The sequence below is a fragment of the Uloborus diversus genome, chromosome 6 (genome assembly GCF_026930045.1).
Source record: "Uloborus diversus isolate 005 chromosome 6, Udiv.v.3.1, whole genome shotgun sequence".
NCBI lineage: Eukaryota > Metazoa > Arthropoda > Arachnida > Araneae > Uloboridae > Uloborus > Uloborus diversus.
In genome coordinates, this window is record NC_072736.1 from 108,533,738 (window position 1) to 108,558,940 (window position 25,203).

Consider the following 25,203-nt stretch of genomic DNA (forward strand, 5'->3'; position numbering starts at 1 on the left):
TACGAGGGAAACTTCCAAGAGCTGCCTTTTATTACAGACCAAGGGGAAAACGAGACCGTGGTACGCCCAGGAAGCGGTGGGGCGACCAAGAAGCCGGAACAGGCTATAATGCCTAATCTTTGAAGAAGAAGATGATGATAATGATTCATTAAGGGGAGAGCAAAATGGAAATTAAGGCCGATTTTTGAGTGAAATTTTTTTCTCGAATACAATACTTCCTTTTTTGTAAAAGGAAGTAAAAAGGGACGTTTCCAGGGGGAAAATGTTTGAAAACTAGGCTGAAATCCCTGATTGGGAAAAACTTGATCTGTCAGTGAAACAAAATGAAGTAATTGATTTATATGTTTGAATTTAATTATTTATAATGAAATATAGAATCAGCCGTAATGTAAAAAAAAAAAACTACACAGAGTTAGGTGTTAAGGCCTTTTTCGATTTTTTCCCCCTTCATTTTCAAAAAGTCAATGGACGTTACAAAAATCAAGATTTTGTGCAATAAAACCTACAGCGGTGAACAAAATTGTGAACACTTTTGCCTTTTTTTAAAGAAGTTTGTACACTTGAAGAAAAATACGTTTCATAAAAGGCAAACACGTATAACTTTAAAGTGAACTTAAACTCAAATATATGTGAAATATTAAACTCAATGAGAAATATCAAATTGAAATAGTGTTGCTACACCAAAAAAAAAAAATATATATATATAATAATAATAATAATAATAATAACTTGCACAGGTACGACTGTCTGACTGCGAATTGTATGGAAAGGCAAACATCCGGTTTACAGGCCGGAAATGGACGCATCTATTAGTTTTTAGGGATGTCAGCTTGGGCAGATGTATGTTAGCCTCTAAATTAAACAGAGTCTCATTCAAATGAACGGAACACGTATCATTCTCCTTCATTCTTCTCCCTCATTCAGATTAACTCGTTTTAGCTGGACGTTTGCCAATTCCATACAATCCGTGGTTGGACAGTATCTGACCAACAATGAGATGAAAAGGCGAACATTCGGTTTGCAGATGGAAACGGATGTATCTATTAGGTTGCAGTGATGCCAGTTTGAGTTTTTCAGATGTGTGTTAGCCTCTAAATTAATAAATTTTTCATTAAAAAAAACGAAAAACTTGCATCAAATTTTTCCTGTCCCCCCTCATTTAGATAGACTCGTCTTAGCTGGCAACTTGCCAATTTTATAGCAAGCGTGGGCAGAAAATAGAGAGTTGTTTGTAAGGATTAACTTTTCTGGTGAATAACTGTTCTTGTTTCTGAGAGCAATTAAATTTCAGTAACTGCGAGCAGAATTGGTCATGTACACAGTTTGGACAAGTCATTGTAATGTTTTATGCTGTCGAAGGAGGATTGTTTCTTGCGCAGTCAAGTTACCATTATTACCGTTTAACTTTTTTTGTATAGTAAATATTTGAATTTCGTTTTTTGTATTGAATTCAGAATTGAATTCTTTTTACGCAGTGATTTTTTATGAGTTCGCGACGCAACAAAATATTTTATGTAAGCATATAAGGATTTAAAATTTCCAAAAGTGTTATTTTGACACCACAGCTTATAAAAGTATACAAAAATATATAATGCATTTAAATAAAATTTCGTTTTTTACTTTTTAGCATTTGGAATGGAGGAAGGAATGGGGAATCGAAAGCATATTGACCGATTATAAAAAAAATGAGGTAATAATGAACTAATTACTTTACATCATATACAATTCACTCTTATTTTATGCGGGTTATCTTCCAATTAAAAATTCGGTATTTTCTAATTAGTGATTGTTATTTGTTTAAGTTCAATTTACTGTATGCGAGTATATGTAAAACTCTTTAACACTAGAAAGACTGAAAATTGCCGTATACCTAGAATCACTAAAAGACCAGTAAGGCCCTTCAGTGAGTTTTAAGTGAATTCTTTATAAGTTTCTGCATGAATAAGACCACATGCCCTTTTCATATTTTCTAATGACTAAATGAAAACTAAATGCCCAGTGATGTCAGGAATTTTATTTCATCCGGGGCGGTAATTTTTGGTGTCACCTGCTCCCCAAAAAAAGAAAATAACAATAATGCTTAAAGTAAACATGAAGATCATACAGTTTTCAGAAACAAGTTTAAACGAACGTGGAAGGAAGTTTACATTAAATACAAATATAAATTATGAATGCATTTTATGTAAAGTTTTCCCTACATGCATATCCAACGGCAAAATCCTCGCAATATTGCGTTCTTTTTTCGATGAAATTTTATAACTTGTACATAATGTAAGATATATTTTCGAAAAATTTTAGGAATTGATATATTTATATATTTCTTAAACTCTTAAACTACCTTTAAATTCCCCCTTAAACTCTTAAATCGCCCCCCTTTTTAAAACTCTAAAAAACCCTCAAATCCCCCGTAGTATCCCTTGTTATCTAGGGACACTTGGTGACACCCGTTTTTTCCGCCCCCCCCCCCACACACCAGAAGAGTTTCACTCGCGGCGGACTACCTCCTCCCCCCTCCCCCCGGTAGTGACGCTCCTGCTTCTTGTAAGTATGATTTATGTCATGGTTTTGATTTTGTAAATTCTTCTTTTAAAATTCATTTTACATCTAGCTAAATTTTGAGTTGAGTCGAACTCGCTTGCAACGAGCCTCGATTTAACAAGAACTCGGTTTCAACAAGTAAATTAGAAATGTTTGGGTTGGTACGATGTTAAGTCTATGGGGAAAAAACTTGCTTTTCGCAAACCCCGCTTAATACGAACAATATTTTTGTGATTTATAACATTTCTATTGAGTTCGAGCAAAATGACAAGTCTTAAATTCTTAAATCAAGTGATGACGCATTTTTTTTAATATTATTATTTGTAGTTAGAGAAGCACTGAAAAATTACATAATTTGTGTACGTCATTGTTATCACTTCCGAGATACTTGTTTCCGATTATTTTGCAGCTCAAATCCAAATGAAAATACCGATGAAAGCGACGACGATAAGAAAAATTGTGAAGAATTTCAAACTGAACTACCATCAATATACACAATAGGGTGGGCCGAAAAAACTATTTTTGGAAATCTGTTTTTGGATAGTGCGGAAAAGTTGCTATATGGGCCCGTTATTAACCATAAAAAATTTCGCTAAATTTTTTTAATATTTAGCCGATGCTATTTGACCTTGAAAAACTGAAAAAAAGGGCAAAAATGCACTTTTCAAACACTTTGGGGGGGGGGGGGGGTCAAAGATAAAAAGTTGAAGCTAGTTTCAGAAACATTAGAAGTATCTGTCAGTAAATTAGTTGAAATCCTCAAAGACTTTCATACATTTCGTAGAATATCTTTACTAATAATAAAGCTGAAAGTCTCTGTCCGGATTTATGTCTGGATGTCTGTGACACGCATAGCGCCTAGACCGTTCGGCCGATTTTCATGAAATTTGGCACTAAGTTAGTTTGTAGCATGAGGGTGTGCATCTCGAAGCGATTTTTCGAACATTCGTTTTTGTTCTTTTTCTATTTCAATTTTAAGAACATTTTCCGGAGCAAAATTATCATACGATGGACGAATAAATTGCGAAATTATCATGACGTGGAACCGTAACATGGGAGAGCGAATGAACATAGCCAATTGGCGAGAAATTTATCATCCATTATTTGTAAATATACAGGTGAACCAAATGACCTTTTAATTTTCTACTACGGGCAAAGCCGTGCGGGTACCACTAGTTTAGGAATATTTGGAAAAATGGATAGAGTAACAACCCAGAAACTACGAAAAAGAGAAAAAAGATGCCAAAAAATTGAAACAAGTGTTGCTTTAGATGAGAAAGACATATCAGTAACCAGCACAAGTGGATTCAGTGTTAAGGAAAGTCATATTACATTGAATGAACCTGAAACAGAGCTTGAATCAGGAGAAAGCACAGAAAATACAGATGACGATTTTAAATTGAACTATCCGCTTTCAAGAAAACGTAAGTGAACTGATGCGCCATCAACAACGACAAGTCAAATGAGACTTTCTATGCCTCATACAGCTTTAGCAGCAGATCTAACTGGCGCTTCAAATAGAGCAGGGGCTAAAATTGCTACAGCAGTTCTCGCTGATTTCGACTTAGTTTCTCCTAAACAAAACAAAAATATAAGGAGAGAAGTCGATAAAAAAAAAAGGAGCGAGCTAAGAGAAAGGGATTAAAGAGCAGTTAAAGGGGCAGCTATAAAGAGTTTGTATTTTGACGGCCGCAAAGATGATACCCTTCAAAAGACATCTAGCCATCAAAAATTAGCATCTGAAGCACCATGTAGCACTGATAGAAGAGTCAGGTAGCAAGTACATCGGTCATTTATCACTAACAGTTGTTGAAAGGGCAAAAAAAAAAAAAAAATCGCAAGGTATTATAGGCTTTGCAAAAAAGTATAATATGAGCTTGCTGAACTTAACGGTTATTGGATGCGACGGAACAAATGTAAATACGGGATGGAAAGGTGGAGTAATTCGTTTACTTGAGACATATCTCCAAATACCTTTACAGTGGAACATATGTCTGCTGCATACTAATAAGTTGCCACTGAGGCATCTTATTCTGGAATTGGACGGTTGCACAAAGGGGCCACATTCATATTCTGGAGCTATCGAACAACTTCTTAGAGATTGTAAAAAAAAATCCGGTGGTCAAATTTGATAAAATTGACTTATTCTTCTGTTTTTGGACATGGAAGATAGAAAAAGTTTAAGTACTGAACAACAATATTTATATAGAATATGTCTTGCCGTAAAAGATGGTAGTTGTCCTTCTAGCATGGCTGACAGTAGCCCAGGCAAACTCAGTCATGCGCGATGGCTGACAACTGCAAACCATTTGATACGCTTGTATATAGGGCTTGGGTATAGTATAGCGCTTGTATATAGGCTATACGCTTGTACACCAACTCCATCAGAAAATCTTACAATGCTTGTAAAGTATGTAATGTTAGTTTATGATCCAATGTGATTTGAAATAAAAATGAAACCGAACTGCCAGTATGGTGCCCAACATTTTTGGAAAATGATTTCTCTTGCAAGGCAGTTTCCAGACAACGTTAAGGAGATATTTTTCAAAGTTCTCTCAAATAATGCATATTTCGCTCATCCTGAACAGCTACTGTTGACAATGTTGTTTGACTCAAGAAAATACATTCGGGGATTAGCTGTTAGGCGCATTCTGAACTCTAGAAATAAGAAGACGAAGAGCTCGGATGGTGTACGATTTTTTAAGCGTCCTAAATTCAATTTTGAAGCCGTTGATTATGTTGATTTAGTTGATTGGGCAAACTGTTGTTACAGAGCCATCTCTTACAATGCATCTAAAAGATCAACAATTGAAAGATGCATCTAAAAGACCAACAATTGACAGAAATGTGCGAAGAACAGCCTACAGAGTTCACTTTCGAGAAATTTCCCTGTCACACGCAAGCTGTGAAACGTTGTGTGAAACTAATAACCAAAGTTGCAATAAAATTTCGTGGTGAAACTACACGAGATGGATACATTCGTGCCAAACTTCAAAATAGGAAAGAACTTCCATCATTTGATAACAAGGGACAATATTATTCCAAAAAATAATATTCATTATGCCTGAGGTATTATAAATCAAATTTGAAGATTTCTTTTTCAAAATGTTATTATCTTTATATGTAATTCTAGAAAATGTATGATACTATTGCGTGATAATAATTACTATGATTAATAGTGCTATTTAATTAATTAGTCTATGATTTAATTTTGAAAAATAATTTTCACATTGGTATTTAAAGAAATTCAATATTTTTTCATTTTTCTCCAATTTTTGATTACAGAAAGGAGCGGTTAAATGCTCATTAAAATCAATGAAACATTTTATGGGCTCGAACTGGCTCATTATATGACATTTTCGGTGCATTCCAGCAAAATATTTGGAATTTAGTTTTAAAAAAAAATTTCGACAAAAATTCATTTTTCACTTTTTTTTCGGTTTTTCAGTGTCAAATAGCGTTGGCTAGATATTTTTTAATGTTTAAGAAATTTTTTGTGAGTGCTAACTAGCTCACTACGCAACTTTTGCGCGCTATCCAAAAATTGATTTCGAAAAAAAAAAAATTTTCGGCTTATTTCGGCCCACTCTAATACACAATGTCTTTTGAAATTCAGAAAAGCTTCATCCGTTTTCCAAGCCAGAGGTTTTTCAAAGCCAGGGTAATAATGATATTTTGTCCAATGAATATTCCTCGGAAAACATCAATGACGCAAGAAAAAGACAACAAGACAGTTCAAAGGAATCTGCCAAATTTTTTGGCCCAGTAGAAGTGATTGTTTTCACAAACCCGTTTTTTACGAGCACGTGGTTATAACGAGCAAATGCCTCGGCCCGTTCTTGCTCGTTATAATCAAGTTCGACTGCATAATCATGAAATTAACATAGTTATTTAGATTTGATTCATTTATTTTTACACTTCTTTCTAAAAGAGGGATTATTACCTGATGAGAGAATATTTCAAATGACTCGGATCGAGGCGTCTCACCGTAGTCGTATTTGTTAAATGCACTGACTTTCACAAAACCTGTAATCATCAAAGAAATTTAGCTTCACGATTTAGTTTTTTAAAAAAATGTGTGCAATGATCTTAATTTTTCGTATCACAGGTTTCAGAAAAATACCTTCCAACGACCGTTCTTGGTTACGACAAAGAGGGTTGCATAGCGAGGTACGTTGCTGTCGGAAGAGTAGACTCGAAAGGTATGAAAATATTTTTTGAAATACGTAATGTTAGTAATAAATATCCCTTTTTGCTACGAGCAAAACTCAAAAGCTCGTCGCAACATCTAAGGACTACTGGAACTCCACCACTCTGGAATTCCAGATGATCCCTTTACGGTAGAAAATTGCAGTCTTTGAATGCCACAACAAATTGTTCGAAATTTTCTTGTAATTTAACTTAAACTCCGACAATGAGGTGGCTATTTGTAGCTTATCATTTTTTCTTTTTCTAAAATCTACTAACTTTTCGCTCCTTTTTCGTGAATTTGTAAATTCCAGTAATCAGTTTTTGCTTTTGACTAAATCATTTCTAATCACGTAGCAAGCAAAATGTAAAGCAATATTTAAACTGGTCAGAAAGTTCACATGTCACAATTTCATCCAAGCAGTCATGGGCGTACCCTAACAGGGGTGGGGAAGGTAAAAGCTACACTAAAAAAATTCCGAAACGTTACTGAGTATTTTCGTGTAACGTTTCAGGATTTCAATGGTTTTTCTCCACTTCCTTGAAATATCAAGTATCACTGTCAAAAAGTTTCCTGAATTGCTACAAGTTGCATGAATACAGACTTCTCTCTGTTATAAAAAATATTTTTAGCTCCCAGTTTAAAGTTTAACTGTGAGCATTAATAAGGTGTATCGGCTTCAGTTCGACTACGGCTCGTCCAGGCTGATTATACTTCCAAAGGGAGCGGATAAGCATGGACTACGTAGCTTTGCGAGAATTGCAATCAAGTGACATGCTTTAAACTTACTTGCAATTCTGGCTTAGCTTTGGCCATGTTTGCAATACTGCTTTTGGAATTGTCTTGATAAATCAGGAAGGTGTCAAGCTATTATACTATCCCTACCTAAGATTACTCTGAAGTTTTATATACACGACTGGCTTTAACCGGGAAGATTTCTGGATTTTTCAGGAAGGTTACTGAATTTTAGCAGAAAGCGTTCCTAGTTTTTGCGAGATATGTTACTGGCAGAAATTGGGCACATCAGCTGCCTGTTATTTTCCAGGAACGTTTCTGAATCGTTTTTACAGTGTACTTAGATTGGAGCTCGTTTACTTCATTTTATTGTACTGTTGATTTTCCAAAAATCCCAACAAAATAGAGAATATGAAATATTATGAAGTCCGATTAATCACCAAGTGTTCTTAACATTCTCAAAACTGCCTTTAGGTCGAGTTGAATGCCATATATGTCGGATCTCTGGATATTATGTGTTGTCTTAAATTCATGTAAACTGCATCCAATAAAACGGCGTTTCTTGATTTTATAGAATATAAGCCTTTGGAATTTCAGTTCTAACTTCTATGTTCTCTCATTTTTCGTTTTTAAATCTTTTTCTTAGTCTTCTTTCCGCATCCAGGAAGTGAACAAACGATTAAAATCGGATTCATCACCCTGTAGTGTTACAGCGTATCACTACAGGGGGCTAGTTAAACAGCTTGCCTTTCTCCAAACAATTTCATACATTTTCATTGACCTTTTACCATCTTTTTTCAAACATACTTTTAAAATTTTAAGTACTTTTTCTTGAATATTTAAACTTAAAATTGAATGTATTCTTATTTTATTGTTATGACCTAACAAATCATAACTTGCGAATATTTAATGTAGTTTTTATAGTAAATTTACGCAGTGGCAAAAAAGAAAACTGCAATTAAAATTTTTTCCGTGTCTAAATTCAAGCTTTTATCTTTCTTTTTGTAAGAGCGTGTTCTATTCAGCATGCTTCTTCAGAAAACCATTTTTTATGAGGAAAAGTTGGATTATAAAAATCCTCATAACTCTACATGGTTTCATACTAAGACTAAGATGGCTATATTACGCCTTTCGAATTGTTTATTTTTTTTCGGGGGGGGGACCTAAAAATCTTCGTATAGTTGTGCAGCTGATCCCTGCTCCCAAACACGAATCCCTGCTACCGCCATGCCGATAACCAGTCACAAAGGATATACCAGTCACAAAGGAACCCCTCACTTAAGGTAATAAACCAAACCCTGTGGCACGATAACCCTTGAGGGCCAAGGCCTACTGTGCCCAACTCAGTTTTCCTGACCAGGGGCTCTGGGGTGCATGGCAGACGTTCCGGTTAAGTGGTCAGCCTAACGTGGAACCTCCCGTGTTTGGTTCTCAAGTACGCTTGGTACTCATTTTATCGATCCGCTGAAGAGATGAACGGCTGAGTCAACCATGCCCAACCGGGAAATATTAAGGTAATATAGGAGCAATTAATCGCAAAACCTAAACCTTACGGCTCTAGCGCTTAAGAGAGACAAACTAATATAGCTACCGCAATTCCGTTGTATTAGGTTAGTCTAGAGTTCTACTTATTCCCACTCACATCTAGAACATCTTTGACTAGAAAACCCACAAATTTCATTCCGCTCCGATACTTTACTGAACCCCTAGTCCTCTTGAAAAGAAAATGTGTGACAACAACTTACAATGTTGGAGAAAATAAAAATAGTTACTAAAAGTGCTCTTTAAACATTTTCTGCGATGGGAAGCAGAAAAAAGGGGGTTGAGAATGAACAACGAATCGTCCTCAAACAACTAAAAGCGCATACCATTACCGAGTCTTAAAAAATATGTTTTTAATGTAAGATTACTTTAATATTCTAATATATATATAAAAAAATCTATTAAAAAATTCTCTAACGTACTGTTGTACAAATGCAGACTTTCCACTTTTGGGCAAAATGATTTTAGCTTCTAGTTTAGAGAATAACTGTGGGTACTTTTTAAGTGTATTGGCTGCAGTTCGATTACGGCCCAGTCAGACTGACTACGCTCCCAATGGGGGCAAATAAGTCTCTGGATTCCGTCGCTTTACAAGAATTACAGCGAGTTAGATTCTTGATTCTTACCTGCAGTTCTGCCTCTGCTTTGACGATGTTTGTAATAATGTTTTTGGAGCTTTCTTGGTAAAGCAAGAAGGTGCCAAGCTATTGTATTGTCACGCCTCTGTCTGTATGTGTAAGTAGTGGATAAGATTTTAGACGTAGAAATGACGGCATTAAACAGGCCATGGTTTGTAAATGCAATCGTTTATTACATAATACAAGGCAAATGACAGAACGTGCATAAGGGACTCTCAGTATTCCGAATCAAAGGGGGGTAAAAGGGGATGGCTGAAGGAGAACTCACCACTCATTCTGTCAGTCCTCGGAATCTACTCTCCGCGGTAATACTCTCCGTTGGATCTCTGTATCTGATCTGATTACGTGAAGCTTTTATATTCCTGTAAGAACCAGTGACCCTTGTTCCTTCTGGACACGCGAGATGTGATTTCCTGAACTTTCAACTTTTCCCTGATTACATGGCTGGGTAAAGGGGCGAGTTGAACCTCGTGCATAAAACAAACATTCCTTAATCGATTACAAAGAAGTCAACGTGACTTACGACACGTTAATTACATGGGCTTGGTGTCCAAGTATCAAGGTTACGAACTAATCTTCTCTCGACCGCAAGTGGAACAATCCAGATGAATGAGTCGTTTTATTTTATGAGTTTTTAAAGCTAATGATTTCGTCTATACGTAAATGTTCTAACGAGCGTTGTGACAGTATTAAGACAGTCTTTCTCTCTGGTTTTAACCGAGGAGACTTCTGAATCCTTCAGAAAGGTTCTAGCATAATTCAGAAAGGTTACTGAATTGTAGCTGAAAACGTTTCTGTTTCTCGCAAGACATATTACTTGATGAAATTGGACACACTGGCTGCCCATTATTTGCCAGGAACGTTTCTGAATTGTTTTTACAGTGTAATAAAAAAAATCAACGTTGTGAATATATTCCTCCACAATCCACGACGGGGGGGGGGGGGGGAGTGGGGAATTTCACTGACCCGTGCCATTCCTAGTACTGCAAATGGAACGTACACTGCTATCCATCGTTACCACTTCCACCAGAAGACCCCTTCCCCCCCCCCCCCCCACAACTTATACATTGCAGTCTCCAAATATAGGACATTAATTTGCTTTGTTCCGTGACACAAAATTCTCAAGTTGAACTGATGAAACAGTTTAAAAATGCGACAGTATGATGCTTCAGAGTACATTTTGTTACTTTTACAACTGCTGTTTCATGGAACTTCATGTTTTGAAATTAATATATTATTTGAACATATTTTTAGGTATGTGTATGTCAGTGAAACTCCCTGAATTTCAGAAATATGTATTTTACCTAATGGAACACGACTTAGAGCTTATGGAAAAACAAAGTAAAAAGGTAATCGTTTTTATGAAATACAAGAATTTATATCATTGTATTATTTTTTATGGCATGTTTAAAGACAATGTGTGTATAGATCATTTGTAATGTAAGACAAAAAAATACAATCCATATTATATTTAATTAATAAAACATAAAGCGTTTCTAAGTTACATATGTCATTCCGGATCCTTGTTGGTTATATGTAACATATAAGTTACAGATCCCATTCCTCATACCGTCTTATTCTTGATCCTAGAAACTAAAGAAAAGGAAAAGACGAATACTGAACAGTCTACAGGACATCTAGGATATAAAGCGTTAAAATCATCAACTATCACCCACCACAGGCGGCACTGAGCCACCACACGTGGCAAACTTAGGGTTTGCGAGCGAAACGAGCATGAGGCGGAACCCTATAGTATTTTATTAAACTTTGGTGATCTTAAACTTTCTTCTTGAAATGGTCTATAAATATCAAGTTACTGGTTTCAACCAGTTTTACTTGACATGTCGAAGGTTAGAAAAACCATTGATTTATTCATTCCGGCTACTTTTGATAAGCAATTTATGTGTTTCTATCTACCCATAAATACTAGTGATGTTCCGGATATCCGTATTCGTGGATATCCGAGGAAAAATAAAGATCTGTATCCGTATCCGTGACTTTTTGACGGATCTTAAACGGATCTTTTCTATTCTAAAAATATTTAAATATTTGAATAAAAGACTCTAAAATTCCGTTTAAATTAGGTTTTATTCCCTATTTAAATTATGAGGTATCATTTCAGAAGCCAACGGCCCTCTGAGACATGTTTCTTTTTATTTTTAGTTTAATATTAGTTTCTGTTATTGATATGGGGTTTCTGTTTTTCTTCATTTTGGTTTTCCAGGGCATCCTTCAAAAAAAGTGAGACAAAAGTCTCTATTTACTGTTTGTAAAGGTGTTCACGGCTCTGTTATTTCGTCGGTCGGAGTAATTTGGGTGGAATGGGTCAGCGCTGCATTTATGCTGAAATAAAATGCGAAAAATTATTTCTAGCCTATCAAGTAGCAGCTTTACATTCTCGCTCCTGTATCCTACAGCTACCGAGCAAGAAAGAAATCATTTTTCACATTCTATTTAAGCATTAATGCTGCGCTGACCCGATCCTTCCAACTCTCCATCAATTTTAACGGAGATTTCTTCAAAGAGTAAATCATAGTCTTTATTATATTTTCGCCGCAGGTTACATTTTTTGAAAAAACAGTGTTATTATAGTGACGGGAATACCTTCCGTAATAAATTTTACACTTGGATAGTTCAACTGAGCAAAAACATTTTGAGATCCGTATCCGTATCCGTATCCGCGGATCTTGACACTAATGATCCGGATCCGCGGATCTACTTTTTTAACGATCTGGCACATCACTAATAAATACTGTATCCAGGGTAAATTGGGTGTCCTTTAGACGGTTCAGTATTCGTCTTTTCCGTTTCTTGCAGTTTCAAGGATCAGGAATGATACGGTATGAAGAATATATGTAACTTAGATGAGATATATAACTAACAACGAGCAGGAATGACATGTAACTTAGAAATGCTTTATGTTTCCATTAAGCTTTTCAGTCTTGCTATTCTTAAACCAATTAATTTCGATGTACATCACACACTTTTATGTATATTTTACATGAATTTAACGCATAATTTAATTTTGTTTGTGTGTGTTTTTTTTTATTTATTTATTTTTTTAAGTGCGATTATCTACTTACATCAATCTTATGCGGGAATAAATTGGGTGTTTCCCTTTACCCCCTAATCTCTGGGGTAAAGAAAATACGCTGGGGTGAAAGGAGACATGATTTCATTCGCCAACAAACAGCTCTGAATTCAAATTTTTCATACCCAGTTGCTCTCAGAGTCAGGCTTGATCACAAAGAGGCCGTTTTCTGCAGTCAAAAGTCAGTCCGTTAGTCCTTTTCGTCACTGAAGTTGATAGAATGAGCAAGACAAAAAAAAAAAAAAAAAAAAAAACATGGACCCAGACAATACTTTAATTTTCCCAACATTTAATTTGTAGTTAACTTCTTCAACTTTCCGATACTTCAAACAAGACGTGGTCTTTATGACGTCACAAGTGATGTACTTCGGCCCGCACTCCACTGGCGCGCTAAATGTTTACACTTGCTCTCTACCGCGTTTCCAGGTTATGATAATTCAGAAGGAAATTAATAATTGCGCTCTACGCTTGCTATCAACTATATCGTTGCCAGTACATGCGAGTAAAGAAACGAATTAAATATTGCGCTCATGGCACCACTGCATGGCATTTCATCATTTGTGATGCCAAATGCTAAAGCGTAAAAAATAAAATTGACTCTGCGCACCGAAAAATACTTGCTAAAAAAAATGGTAAACTTTGTCGAAATTACTTTAAAAATAGTTAAGTTCTATGTTTTTAAGCATGCTGTTTCAGGAAAAAAAATACTTTTAAAACTTCGGAAACGACCCCATTCCACAATTTAATATCTCAATTCATCCAACAGAAAGGGAAGGATCTAAAGTAACTAGGTATGCACCGATGAATCGGCAGTAGCAATTAATATGCCATAATCGGCTACTTTTCCGATTATTTATTATTTTTAATTATTTATAATTATAATCGGTCAAATTTAGCCGATTAATCAGAGAAAAAAATATTTTCCAAAATACAAAAAAAAAAAAATTAGCATAACTTTTATAAGAAACTATGATAAATACGTTTGTTAAAAATAAATAAATCCAATTTCCAGCGAACATTACTATAACATGTAGTATGAAAGCGTACAGTGTAAAAACAAAACTAATGGTTGGCCAAGTGCACAAAACTTAATGAAATATTAATGGATATTTTTCTAAGTTTCCTCCATCCCAGCTTTGATGACACAACGTTTTTGCTATCTTTCTTCTGTTATTTTGTTCCTTCTAACTATGCACATGATATAAATTTTACAACTTACTCTTTAACTTATTACTATTTGATTCAAAAAAAATTATTACTATTAAATATCATTTGGTTAAAATACAATCCGTACATTCATTATTATAGCATTTTTTTTTATAAACTGATGGTTGAAGTAATGTTTTTTTGGTTCTTTCTTTTTTTTCTTTCTTGAATAGATATACATATGTACACAAAAATGCAACATTTTTCATGTGTTGATAGTTTTCGCCTATGGCATAGGGTTTGAAGATAACGTTATAACTTTTTACAGAGAATAAAAGACTTAGATTGAATAGCTACGAATATTTATAAAAAAAAAATAACTTAAAAATCCTCTTGAATTAGCCTGATGACCAAAGGCTACCCCTCAATATCTTCTAATTTTCATACCTAGTTAACATAATGTAATTTTATTAACAACTATCTGCGTTGCCCGGCTTTGCCCGGCCTACCTTGAAAATTAAAATTGTGTCAAGTGACGTACATTCGACAATCAGGCGTAAAAAATAAATTAAAAAAACATCATGATTTCCCTTCCAAACCATGACGACAGATATTAAAATACTTTTAAGAAATTAAATCCAGAAAGATGGATTTAAAATACGTAACCATGGAAACACAAAATAAAATAAGTTTAAGGAATTAAAATGCGAAAGAAAATGGTTCACAATTTGAATGGAATCGAGATTTCTTAAACTTGATTTAAAAAGGCTTGTAACTTTTTCTCCTTTCGAGATAAAAGCTTATTTTTTCGACCATAGGTCGAGTTAGATCTGGAGTAAAAAAGGTCGCTTTTTCCAATGGCGTCAAAAAGAAAGCTGTGGAACAATTCCTTCACTTTTTATTGATTTATTTAATGAAGAAAGTAGCGCCTAAATTTCAGCTAAACCTAAAAAAATTCGAGCTTAAAACGCAAATAACTCCCGCCGTAATAAAGTTTGAGCATTGAAACAAATTGCGTAGAACGCGGAAAATTCTACCCTTTCTAACGATATGTAGTATTAATATGTGCAATTAATTTTTCACCCTCATATTTGAGAATTTATGTGACAAAATTGGACGTAAGTTGGAATAAAAAAAGAACTTTTCATCGAATTTTATTCGAACTGGTCTGCAAACCTTTTCAGGACTTAAAGGAACAAACTGTGAAAATTTCAGCGCAATCGGCCGGGTAGTTCTCGAGTTTTGCGAGTTCAAACAAACAGACGCTTTTTGGAGACTTCATTTTATACTATGTAGAGAAGAAGAGAAGAGATAATATCAAAATTAGCTCAAAGATATTGGATACAATTTTGAAATTATGTTGAAAAATTATCAAAATGGAGGAAAACGAATCGTCTCTCAAAATTAAACTATCAACTATTTCTAAAATCGAAGTTATAAGAGAACAATATGATGAAGAAATCAGAAGTGTTAAAAATAATCATTATGATCATTGATCAGTTCTACCAATTAATCGGCCGATTATTAACAATCGGTAATCGAAAATCAGCCAATTTGCTTATCGGCGCATCTCTAGTAGAAACATTAAATTTATGTTTATCTTTACCCCACTAACACCATGTTCATTTTTTTTTTTTTTTTTTACATTTATTTGAACTGTTTAAAACAAAACTGCAATCTATTGACTCAATTTTTTTAAATTAATTCATCAGATATTTTTTTAAGGTATTTATGCAAAAAAATGATGCAAATTATCATTAAAGAAAAATATGTTCTAATAATCGACTCTTTCTAGCTAGGGAAAAGAGTGGACAAATGTTTTTACATATTTGATTTTGAAGAGCTTTCATTTGCACAAGCTACAGACAGAAAATGTAAGAGTGGTTCATTGAAACTTTATATAAATTTTACCGTGTATTTCTAAGCATTTTTTTTAAATATTTTTTGGTAACCATTATATTTTATATGCTTTGTAAAAACGATTCAGAAACGTTTCTAGAAAATAATGGGAAGTGGATATGAACAATTTCTGCCAGTAACATATCTTGCATAAAACAGGAATATTTTCCACTAAAAGTCAGTAACTTTCCTGAAATCATCCTTAAATCTTTCTAAATAGTACAGAAATAACCAGTCATGTTTCTGAAAATTTCAGAGAAAACTTAAGTAGGCTTTAAGTAGTAGCTTGGCGTCTTCCTCATTTGCTAATAAAGCTCCAAAAGCATTATTGCAATTAGGGCCGACGCTTAGACAGAATTGCAAGTGCATAGAATCTCAATTACAGTTCTTGCAAAGCTGCGGAATCTAGAAGCTTATTCGCCTCTCATTGAAACAATTCAGAAAATTTAAATAAATCAAGAGAAAAGAGAAAGATTTTGCATTGTAAAATATGGTTTATTTAGTTGCACTGTAAAAACAATTCAGAAACGTTCCTGGAAAATAATGGGCATCTAATGTGCCTAATTTCTGCCAGTAACATATCTTGCAAAAAAACAGAAATGTATCGGGCCAAAACTTAGTAACCTACCTGAAATTAACCTTAACATTTCCTGAAAAAATTAAAAATCTTCCCAAATAAAGCGAGTTATGTTTCTGAAATAACTCATGAATCTTCAATGAAAGTATGTAAGTATATAGTGATAGCTTGGCACCTTCTGCCTTAAGGTAACTGTATAAGGGGAGCTAGTTGACTTATCTGACATTTTGGTTCCAAAATTGTCGGGAGACAAAATCAGAATGCGTACAAAAGTCTCGGAGCAGAAAACTGGTGCCCCAGCTTTAGATGGGTTGTCTGATTAAAGTTTGATTATTTTATTTTGCAAATGAAGAAGATTTAATTGATGCAAATAAAAAAACAAATGAGGCGTGAAAATGAGGTTCATTACAGTAAAAATTTCTCGATAAATTTTTGTAGAATAGGTGAAATAAGTTATCTTTCTAAATTTCCTAAAGTGACCTTTTAATCAACTTATCATCCATTGTTTAACGACGTTGCAACCAGTGAAAATATAACGTAATACATACTAGAAACAAGGTTGGATACAAAGTTGTCTTGGTACCAAAATGTCGGACAAGTCGGCCTGCCTTTTCTAGGGGCTTTATTCTGCATTTATCAGGAAAGCTTCGAAATCAGATGTGACCGAAGATCATACGGATTCAGTTGTTTAAATTTATCAAAATGAATGATGTTAATGAATTAAATATTTGCACCAAAAGCAGGACGAGGGATCATTGTTTTAAGCTATTCAAATCTCAGGCTAACCTGGAAATAAGGAAAAACTACTACTTTAGTAGGGTTGCGGGCACTTGGAACAGCTTACCGGAAGAGGTGGTAATGAGCAAGGGGGTAGATAGCTTTTAAGAGGGCCATTGATCTTCATTGTGGACTAATAAATTGACTAGGACCAGCCTAGCAGGACCAAGATCCTGTTGCTGGTCGTCACATTTGTATTGCAAGCAATTCCTTCCGTGCTACAATATTTGGAGACTTTATTTTGCCCTTGATCGAGGTTCAGTCAACCCGGAGAGGCCGTAACTAAGCTGAAAGAGAAACACCTAATAATGAAGCTTAGTATAATTTTGCCCTGGTAGCAATAAAAAACTTTCACTACGGTATAAAATCGCCTTTCATTGACCTTGATGCGATTTAGGAAACTTTACACAGCAAAACTTGGTCTTCTTGGGAAACTGATGTAAATCCTTGAAATCCCGAAACGTTACCCGGAAGTAATTAGTGACGTTTCGGAAATTATTTACAGTGTATAATAGTAAACATAGAATATAAACAGTATGTTAGTAAATAGAAACTGCATACCCAGTGGCTTAATCAGAAAGAAATATACGCGATCGACATCTTTTCTTTTTTAAATCTACCTCTTTATATTTTTGTAAAATAAAAGAACTCATCCGCAGATTTTCGAATGCTAGTGACCATTATCTGAAATTATATATAATTAGATACCTTTATTTGCTTGTCTTTTTTTCCTTTGCGACGCTCTATTGCAGTAATATACCAATGTATTATTTTTGCGTTGCTTAATTCGTGCATTGAATCCAGATTTTACCACTTCTGAGGAATCAATACTTGCAAACGTTAAGTAATGTTAATAGCTAAAATTATGGTGCATTGTAAAATAATACATTTGCTCAGCAGTTCGGTTTAAGTTTTTGTTTTTTCCCAGGTATTGAAGCTTTCATATCAATATTACTTGCTTACCAAAATAATTATCCAGAGAGGCTAAAAGCAGCAGTGGCTATTAATGGTAAGTTTTTTCAACTACTAAAAACTATTGTGTTTTCTAGGATTGTTACTATGTATTCATACTTTAATTACATTATATACTTTTTAACATGCTGTGTTGTAAATGTAAGGATGATTGTGTTTGGAATTCCGTTATTTACATTTTTCGCGTTGTCATAGAAAGGATGCCTGCAATTTATATGTACACTGAAGTGCTAAAGTAAGGGGTGTGCGCTTTCGTACGCAAGTAACCGAGATATAGAACCAACATGGGCGAATTCCGGGGAGGGACAAAGGGTCAGCTGACCCCCCCCCCCCCCTTGTGACAAGAATTTATTATGATCATTTTTGAAGTTCAATTTTTTAGGTTTAAAAAAATAGTACGTGGAATCAATGTTAACGTTTTTTTTTAAACTTGATTCTGCAAAGTATTTCTTTTCAGCGCATCATAATTCAAAGCAATGACTGGGTTTGTTTATTGGGCTGTTGTTATTTTGAGTTTTTGTTCATTTTTAAAAGAATAATCATCTCGAATAAGCTTAACGTTTTTTCAGAGTACTCTTCCATCTCAAACCACATGTGTGTGTGTGTGAGCGTGCTTTTTCCATCGCGACCAACCTGTCTGCCTAAAGAAATGTGACTTTTGATGATAATTTGAAGGAATATGATCCATGGTGCAGGTTGCGCCATTGAAAGTTTTAGGGGGAGGGGGAGGTGACAATTTGAAAGGGTTTTTGTCTCAGTTGGGGCGGGGGTGCTCCACAGCGTATGAGAGGTGCTACATCACGTGAAGGACACAGACTGAGAGAAGGACACACCTGCTTACTGATACTTTTTTACGATGGAGGTATGTTCATTGAAACTAGACCCCCCTTTACAAAAATTTCTGAATCCGCCCCTGAGAACCAATCAGATTAATGTGGTGCGATCAACAGTTCCTGTATCAGACGACAAGCGTCTGGCAAGGTTTTTAGATCAGGTATTTCTGCTACAATGGCAGGTTTTTGAGATTTTAAGTGAGGTTTAGCATGGTGTTATATTTGTCACTTCCGTGGTTATATAATATCCGATAAAATTCAGATTTTATCTTACGACCATTTCTCGAGTGTACCGTGAATGTAAACAATCCAGTAACGCTTCGAATCTCAGACATCACGGTAGCCGAAAAAAAGATTGAAATAGCGTGGCCTAAAATGGCTGACGGGAATCATTAAACGTGACAGACGATCAAACCTTTCTCAAATTGCAGCGAATTCAATGCTGGAGCATCAACAAATGCCAGCGTATGAAATGTTCAACAGACCATCGGGGATTTGGGCTTTCGGAGCAGAAAACCTACTCGTGTACCGAAGTCAACGAACGTCACAAGCTTTACGTCTCTTCAACACCGCCATTGGACTGTTGACGACTATAAACACGTTGCTTGGTCTGACAAGTCTTGATTCCAATTAAACCAGGCTGATGGACGCGCACACAAGAACTTCAGAAAAACATGGACTCTTCCTTTCAACAAGGGACTGTTCAAGCTGGTCGAGGCTCTGTTACGGTATAGAGCGTGGTCAGTTGGGGTGATATCAGACCCTTGATACGTTTGTTTAATGATGTGACAAGTAACAGATACTTAGAGATCGTATCCGATAATCTGAATCCATTCATGTTCATTGTGTATTCCGATCGACATGGATGATTTCAGCAGGACATTGCGTAGCCATTCGCCAGAAGTTGCTACAGAGTGACTGTTAGAATATTCTTTTTAATTTACACATTTCCGTTGACATTGCGTAGCCAATTGCCAGGAGTTGCTACAGAGGTTCTGTAAGAAAATTCTTTTGAATTTACACATTTCCGTTGGCCACCATAGTCCTCAGACATGAACATTATTGAGCATATCAGGTATACCGTGAAACCTGCTATCCAAGAGCGATTACCATCACCTCGCACTACTATAAATTTGTGGATTTCCCAACAGGATTCATAGTATAAATTGCCACCAGCATTACTTCAGACATTTGTATAGTTCATGACATGTCGGGTTAAAAAGCACTTCTGTGCACTCACGTTGCGCAACACGGTAGTAAGAAGTTATTTTGGTAATTCAGTGTAATCCAAGCACATATACAGTCGAACTCGCTTATAACGAGTCCTGATGTAACGAGCACTTGGATTTAACGAGGAAATCAGAAAAATTTGGTTGGTACAATGTTTAGTCTATGGGAGCATATAACGAGAAAACCCTGTTTAAAGCGAGCAATATTTTTGCGATTTATAACATTTCTATCAACTTTTAGCTCAGCTTATAGGTATTGCTCGAAAAATTCCTGTATCATTTCGAAGTGAACCTAAAGTTAGTGATGAATCACGAATCTCGAGAACAAGTGATGACGGCTCTTTTTTTAGTTTGTGGATTTAAAAATTATATATTTATTAAAACCAATGTTATATCACATCCACGGATATAAAGCGCAAATTCAAGTGGAGGTCAAATGGAGGTCAAAAGAGTAATAATAATAATGCTCGTAATAAAAATAATAATAATAATAATGAAAGTGACGACAATAACGACAAGAGCGAAAAAATTTTAGTTTGAAAACTCTTAACGCCCAAAATGGGTTTTAATAGGTAGAAAAACTTAAAACGTTTTTCGAAGCAAGGAGTGCAAATGAGGATGTTTTTTAGACAATGAATATTCTTCGAAAAAAAAGTAAACGAAAAAAGTAATAAGACAGTTTAAAGCAAACTTTCGTTTGTTGCATTGAGAATCTTAAAGAAATAAGTGAATTTTTATGATTTTTTTTTTTTTTTTTTGCACGTACTCGTTTTTTACGAGCACTCGTTTATAACGAGCAAGCATCGTGGTCTCTTCGCTCTCGTAAAAGCGAGTTCGACTGTCGAAATATTAATTAGATTCACAATATCAAGTATATCAGTACTTAGTTTTGAAACGAATATGCCGTTTTCAATACAATTTTTCATCGTTATTTTAATTGAGAAAACATAAATTATGTATTAAACTGTATATGTTGCTTACACAACTTTTGGCTTTTAGTTTGAACTGACAGTGAAAACATGCCTAAAAGTTGTTTGAATCGAAATGCGCGATTTTATTTATTTATTTTTTTTAATTGAGAAATATTTAAAATTGTTACTTGCTTCTCAAACTGTTAAAAACTCGCTCTGAATTCGTTAAGCGTACAGCAAGATGATAAAATTTTTGTCAAAGTTTTATGACGTTTCCATGTGAGTTATATGTTGTTCTTCAGTTGAAACCCAATGTTACCACAAGTTGTTTCGCAAAAAACATTTAAATTAAACTACGATTTTTAAAGCATTTTTTTCTCATGATTTAAACAACAGTCAAAAGCCAAAAAATACATATAAAAGTGCCTTTTAAAAAATCATGCATTTGAGTGTTAATTCGGATTCTTGTTAAAAGTATGTCATTGTTTTCAGCTTCCATGTATTTTTCTCTGGCATTCGCAGTCATCAAAGCTTTCCTAACAGGGACTGTTCTAGAGAAGGTATTCATTTTCGGTACCGGTAAGTTGCTAATTTCTCCGCTCCTTCTTTCTAAATGAAAAGTAGCATTTAAAAATAATATTATGTGTTCAAATTGTTATTTTAATAATTGGTTATTGTCGGTATGATTAGCTTATATAAACTAGTGCACAAATTGTTGCTTTTTGATCAGTGTTAGGTTCAGATATAAAGAAATACCTTTGCGCAGAAAAGTGAAAGAAAATATTGCAGCGGTAAATCCACAAATTCCGAGTTGGCGTTTAACGGATGTCCTTTCGTTCATAAGAAAAGATCACTTTTTTGCATTGCAAAAGGGGTTCTTTGTAACACTGAAACACGTGCATACAGTTGTAATTTTATTTTGTTTATATTTTTTTAAGTATTAAGTTATTGTAAAGACTTCTATCGTTTTCTACAAAGCAGTAACTAAAAAAAAAGCTCTAACCAGATTTTGAAAATATAAAAATTTATCGAGTATTTGTCAATCTCAAAATTTTTGAAATTTCTACCGGATAACTGTAGTAATATCCTGTAAAATATATAAATAATAGACACTTTATTATCATCTATTTCTTTTTATTTCAGCAAAAAAAAAGAATTTACCCACAAATTTTTGTATGCATCTAAACAATCATCTAAATTGTCGTATATATTAGTGACTTCTTTATTTACTTATCAATCTCGCGTTATAATCCCTCTTATTCTCTTTGTGCAGCTGCACTCTTCAATTTACCTATCTAGTAATGTGCTTTTTCTGAAAAATATTAATGTAAAATCGATGTTAATCAAGTATTGTTTTTAATACTAAATTAGGTTTAAACGAACAAATAATTGTCAGAGGGAACAATATACAGGAGAGTACATATATCATTTAGGGTCAAAATGAAAGTCCTGGTAGAACGATTTTAGCAACTGGTAATTTATGTTGTCTATTTCGGGTATTTTTTTCCCCGTAAAGGAAGATATCTTGTGTGTTTACTTACTTTCCCTGATTATTGGCTATTTTTTTCTTTCATTCATTAAGTATATTAAGTTATTTTTCGGCTTGATAGGTTATTTTGTGTATTGTAGAGCATTTCTGAAATTCCAAGCAATTCCAACGAAAATGTTTTGCAGTCGAAAAATATCCGACTAATGTTTTGGCTGTCAATCTTTGCAGTTTACTTGTTGAATTACTTTGGGACACTTCTGCAACTGGCCTTCCACTGCATAAACATGTTATTATATTCTTTATTAGAAAATGTTCTAATAAAGAAGTTATTCGAACACATTAGCAAAAGGAAAGATTTTAGATTGGCGCGGTGTGGGAACTTCCGATTGAAGTGATGCTGAAGGGATGTAAGTTCATTCACGAAGCCAAGAATTGAAGCTGATTTTTATGTCTCACGCTTCGCTTCGGAAAATCTCGCGTTGCGAAAAAAGAATCACGTTACCTTAGAAAAACGTTATTCGTTAAAACCGCTTTGTGTAAGCTAAACCACGGTTAAGCACGAATTACTGTAGTACGATAAGTAGGCCTAAATACCAACCTTTTTTTGCGAACTTCTGCGGTTCACGCATGTGCGTGCAGTAGGTACGGTGAAAAAATTCACTCATTTCAAGTAGTGTAAAACTCATGAATCACCGTAACGTTACATTTCAAACCCTTATTCTTTTTTTAAAAGCTTCACAATGTGTATTTTAATTTCATTATGATTATCTTCTATGCAGATGGGTGGAAACAGGAACTATTAAAATACGTCGACGCTGAAGAACTACCTGCTTTTCTCGGCGGGAAGAAAAACGGTGCAAATGGAGATCCCATGTGCAAATCATTCGTAAGTTAAAGCAAATTTTATTATTGTACACTCATACCACTCATATTATGTGTCACATTTTCACAATTGCCAGATTCATCGAATAAAAAATAACGAATACTTTGGTTGCATTTAATTACATTCGTTCAGAAATGGGATGAAAAACAAACATGTACCGCAAAGTCAGAGTGACATAAGTCCAAAAATTGCGATTTTCCGTTTATTAATGCATTGTATGTATAAGCTTATTCCACATCGAAGCATGTGAACGTGGTGAATTCCAGCGGTAACGGAAGGACAGTTTGAACAAAAAAAAAATCGATGTATTTCTGTCTGTGAGCATTTCAAAATATATATTTTTTCAAAAACTAATGTATAGACTTTTATACACATCGTAGTAAATTGCTAAAACAAGCCAAAAACAGGAATTTTTTCGCTAGTAACTTTTTTTTTAAATGAAATTTAAAAAGCGGTAACGGAAGGACCTTTTTGCTACATGATTTTCACGCAATCATGTTCTCCCCAAAAGTTCAGCCAAACTACGAAAGGGAAAAATTCTACAAAAATTAGAGCACATACGATAGTGTTCAATCATTACAATTTCACCTCTAGTTTTAAAAAATAATTATTTTAAATTATGTATTTGTTAAGGGTAACGGAAGGACAGTAGCGGAAGGACAAGAAGTCGAAAACAATTTAACTTGGTAAATTTCAACTTACAAACATTTTTTCAGCTAATACAGCAGTCTGAAACAATGACATCTAATACCTGAGCCATCTCTCACAATTCAGAATTCTTGAAATACTCAAAAATGTTATCAGAATCCATAGAACATTTATCTTCTTTGTCAGGGAATACAAAGATCATTCCCACATTATTATGCATTCTCAAACAAGATATTTTTACTCCTTCATCTTCTATATGAAGTACAATGCTCAAAAAAATTAAAGGATATTGAGGTTTTGGGTTGATTTTGAATCTGAAGAACTTTTTGGATGATTGATACATTATTGACAGGCGTTAGTAAACTATTTGAGACAAAAATTACATTTATATGGCAGGAAAAAATACTTTTTTTCAACTTTTGGGTACAAAAGGGGAAAAAACGCACTTTGTGCGTATGAGAAAAGCGATAAAAATTCGTGGTTTTCTTAAAATAAAATCGCTTCTAATAGGGGGTAGGGTAACCCCGGACGGCCAACAAGTAAAGCACCTCTGAGGCATGGGATTAATGAGGCTATTAATGAGGGGCTGGGATATTCTGCCCCACTCCTCCCGAAGCGCTCTTTCCGGTTCCTGGAGAGTTTGGGGAGGTGGTAGGCGTAAAAAAACTCGTTGCCTAGAATGTTCCAAACATGCTCTATTGGGGGGCATATCTGGAGAACACGCTGGCCATTCCATTCGTATAATTCCTTCCGCCAAAAAAAATCATTCATCAAGTAAGAACGATGTTGTCTTCAATTTTCGTCCATTACCATGAAGTCACCTCCAATTACTGTAGGCTAAGGGACTACAATAAATGTGAGGATCTCATCCTTACTTTAACGATCGGTCAGAGTTCCATTCGGAATGACATGCAGCTCGGTGCGCCGATCAATGGAGATGCCAGCATGCACCATCACACCACCACCACCAAATCTGACACTTTCGGGCGCGAACGCTGGATTGTTTCTACTGCCAAGCTCCTCCAGATGAAAATACGCCATTAAATGGATGAAGACAAGAACGGGACTCGTCAGAGAAAAAAATATTGCTCCATTCATTTCTTCTC

General features: G+C 34.8%; 1 protein-coding gene across 1 annotated transcript in view; it reads left to right on the forward strand.

Annotated features, from left to right (window-relative positions):
• Positions 1-25,203, forward strand: part of LOC129224111 (SEC14-like protein 4) — a gene marked incomplete at its 5' end in the record, with an annotated part of 53,029 nt that overhangs the window by 8,558 nt on the left and 19,268 nt on the right. The window contains 7 exon segments of the mRNA XM_054858520.1: positions 1,628-1,690; positions 6,647-6,740; positions 10,897-10,991; positions 15,675-15,753; positions 18,061-18,141; positions 21,570-21,656; positions 23,346-23,452. Of these exon segments, the coding sequence (XP_054714495.1) occupies positions 1,628-1,690; positions 6,647-6,740; positions 10,897-10,991; positions 15,675-15,753; positions 18,061-18,141; positions 21,570-21,656; positions 23,346-23,452 (606 nt within the window).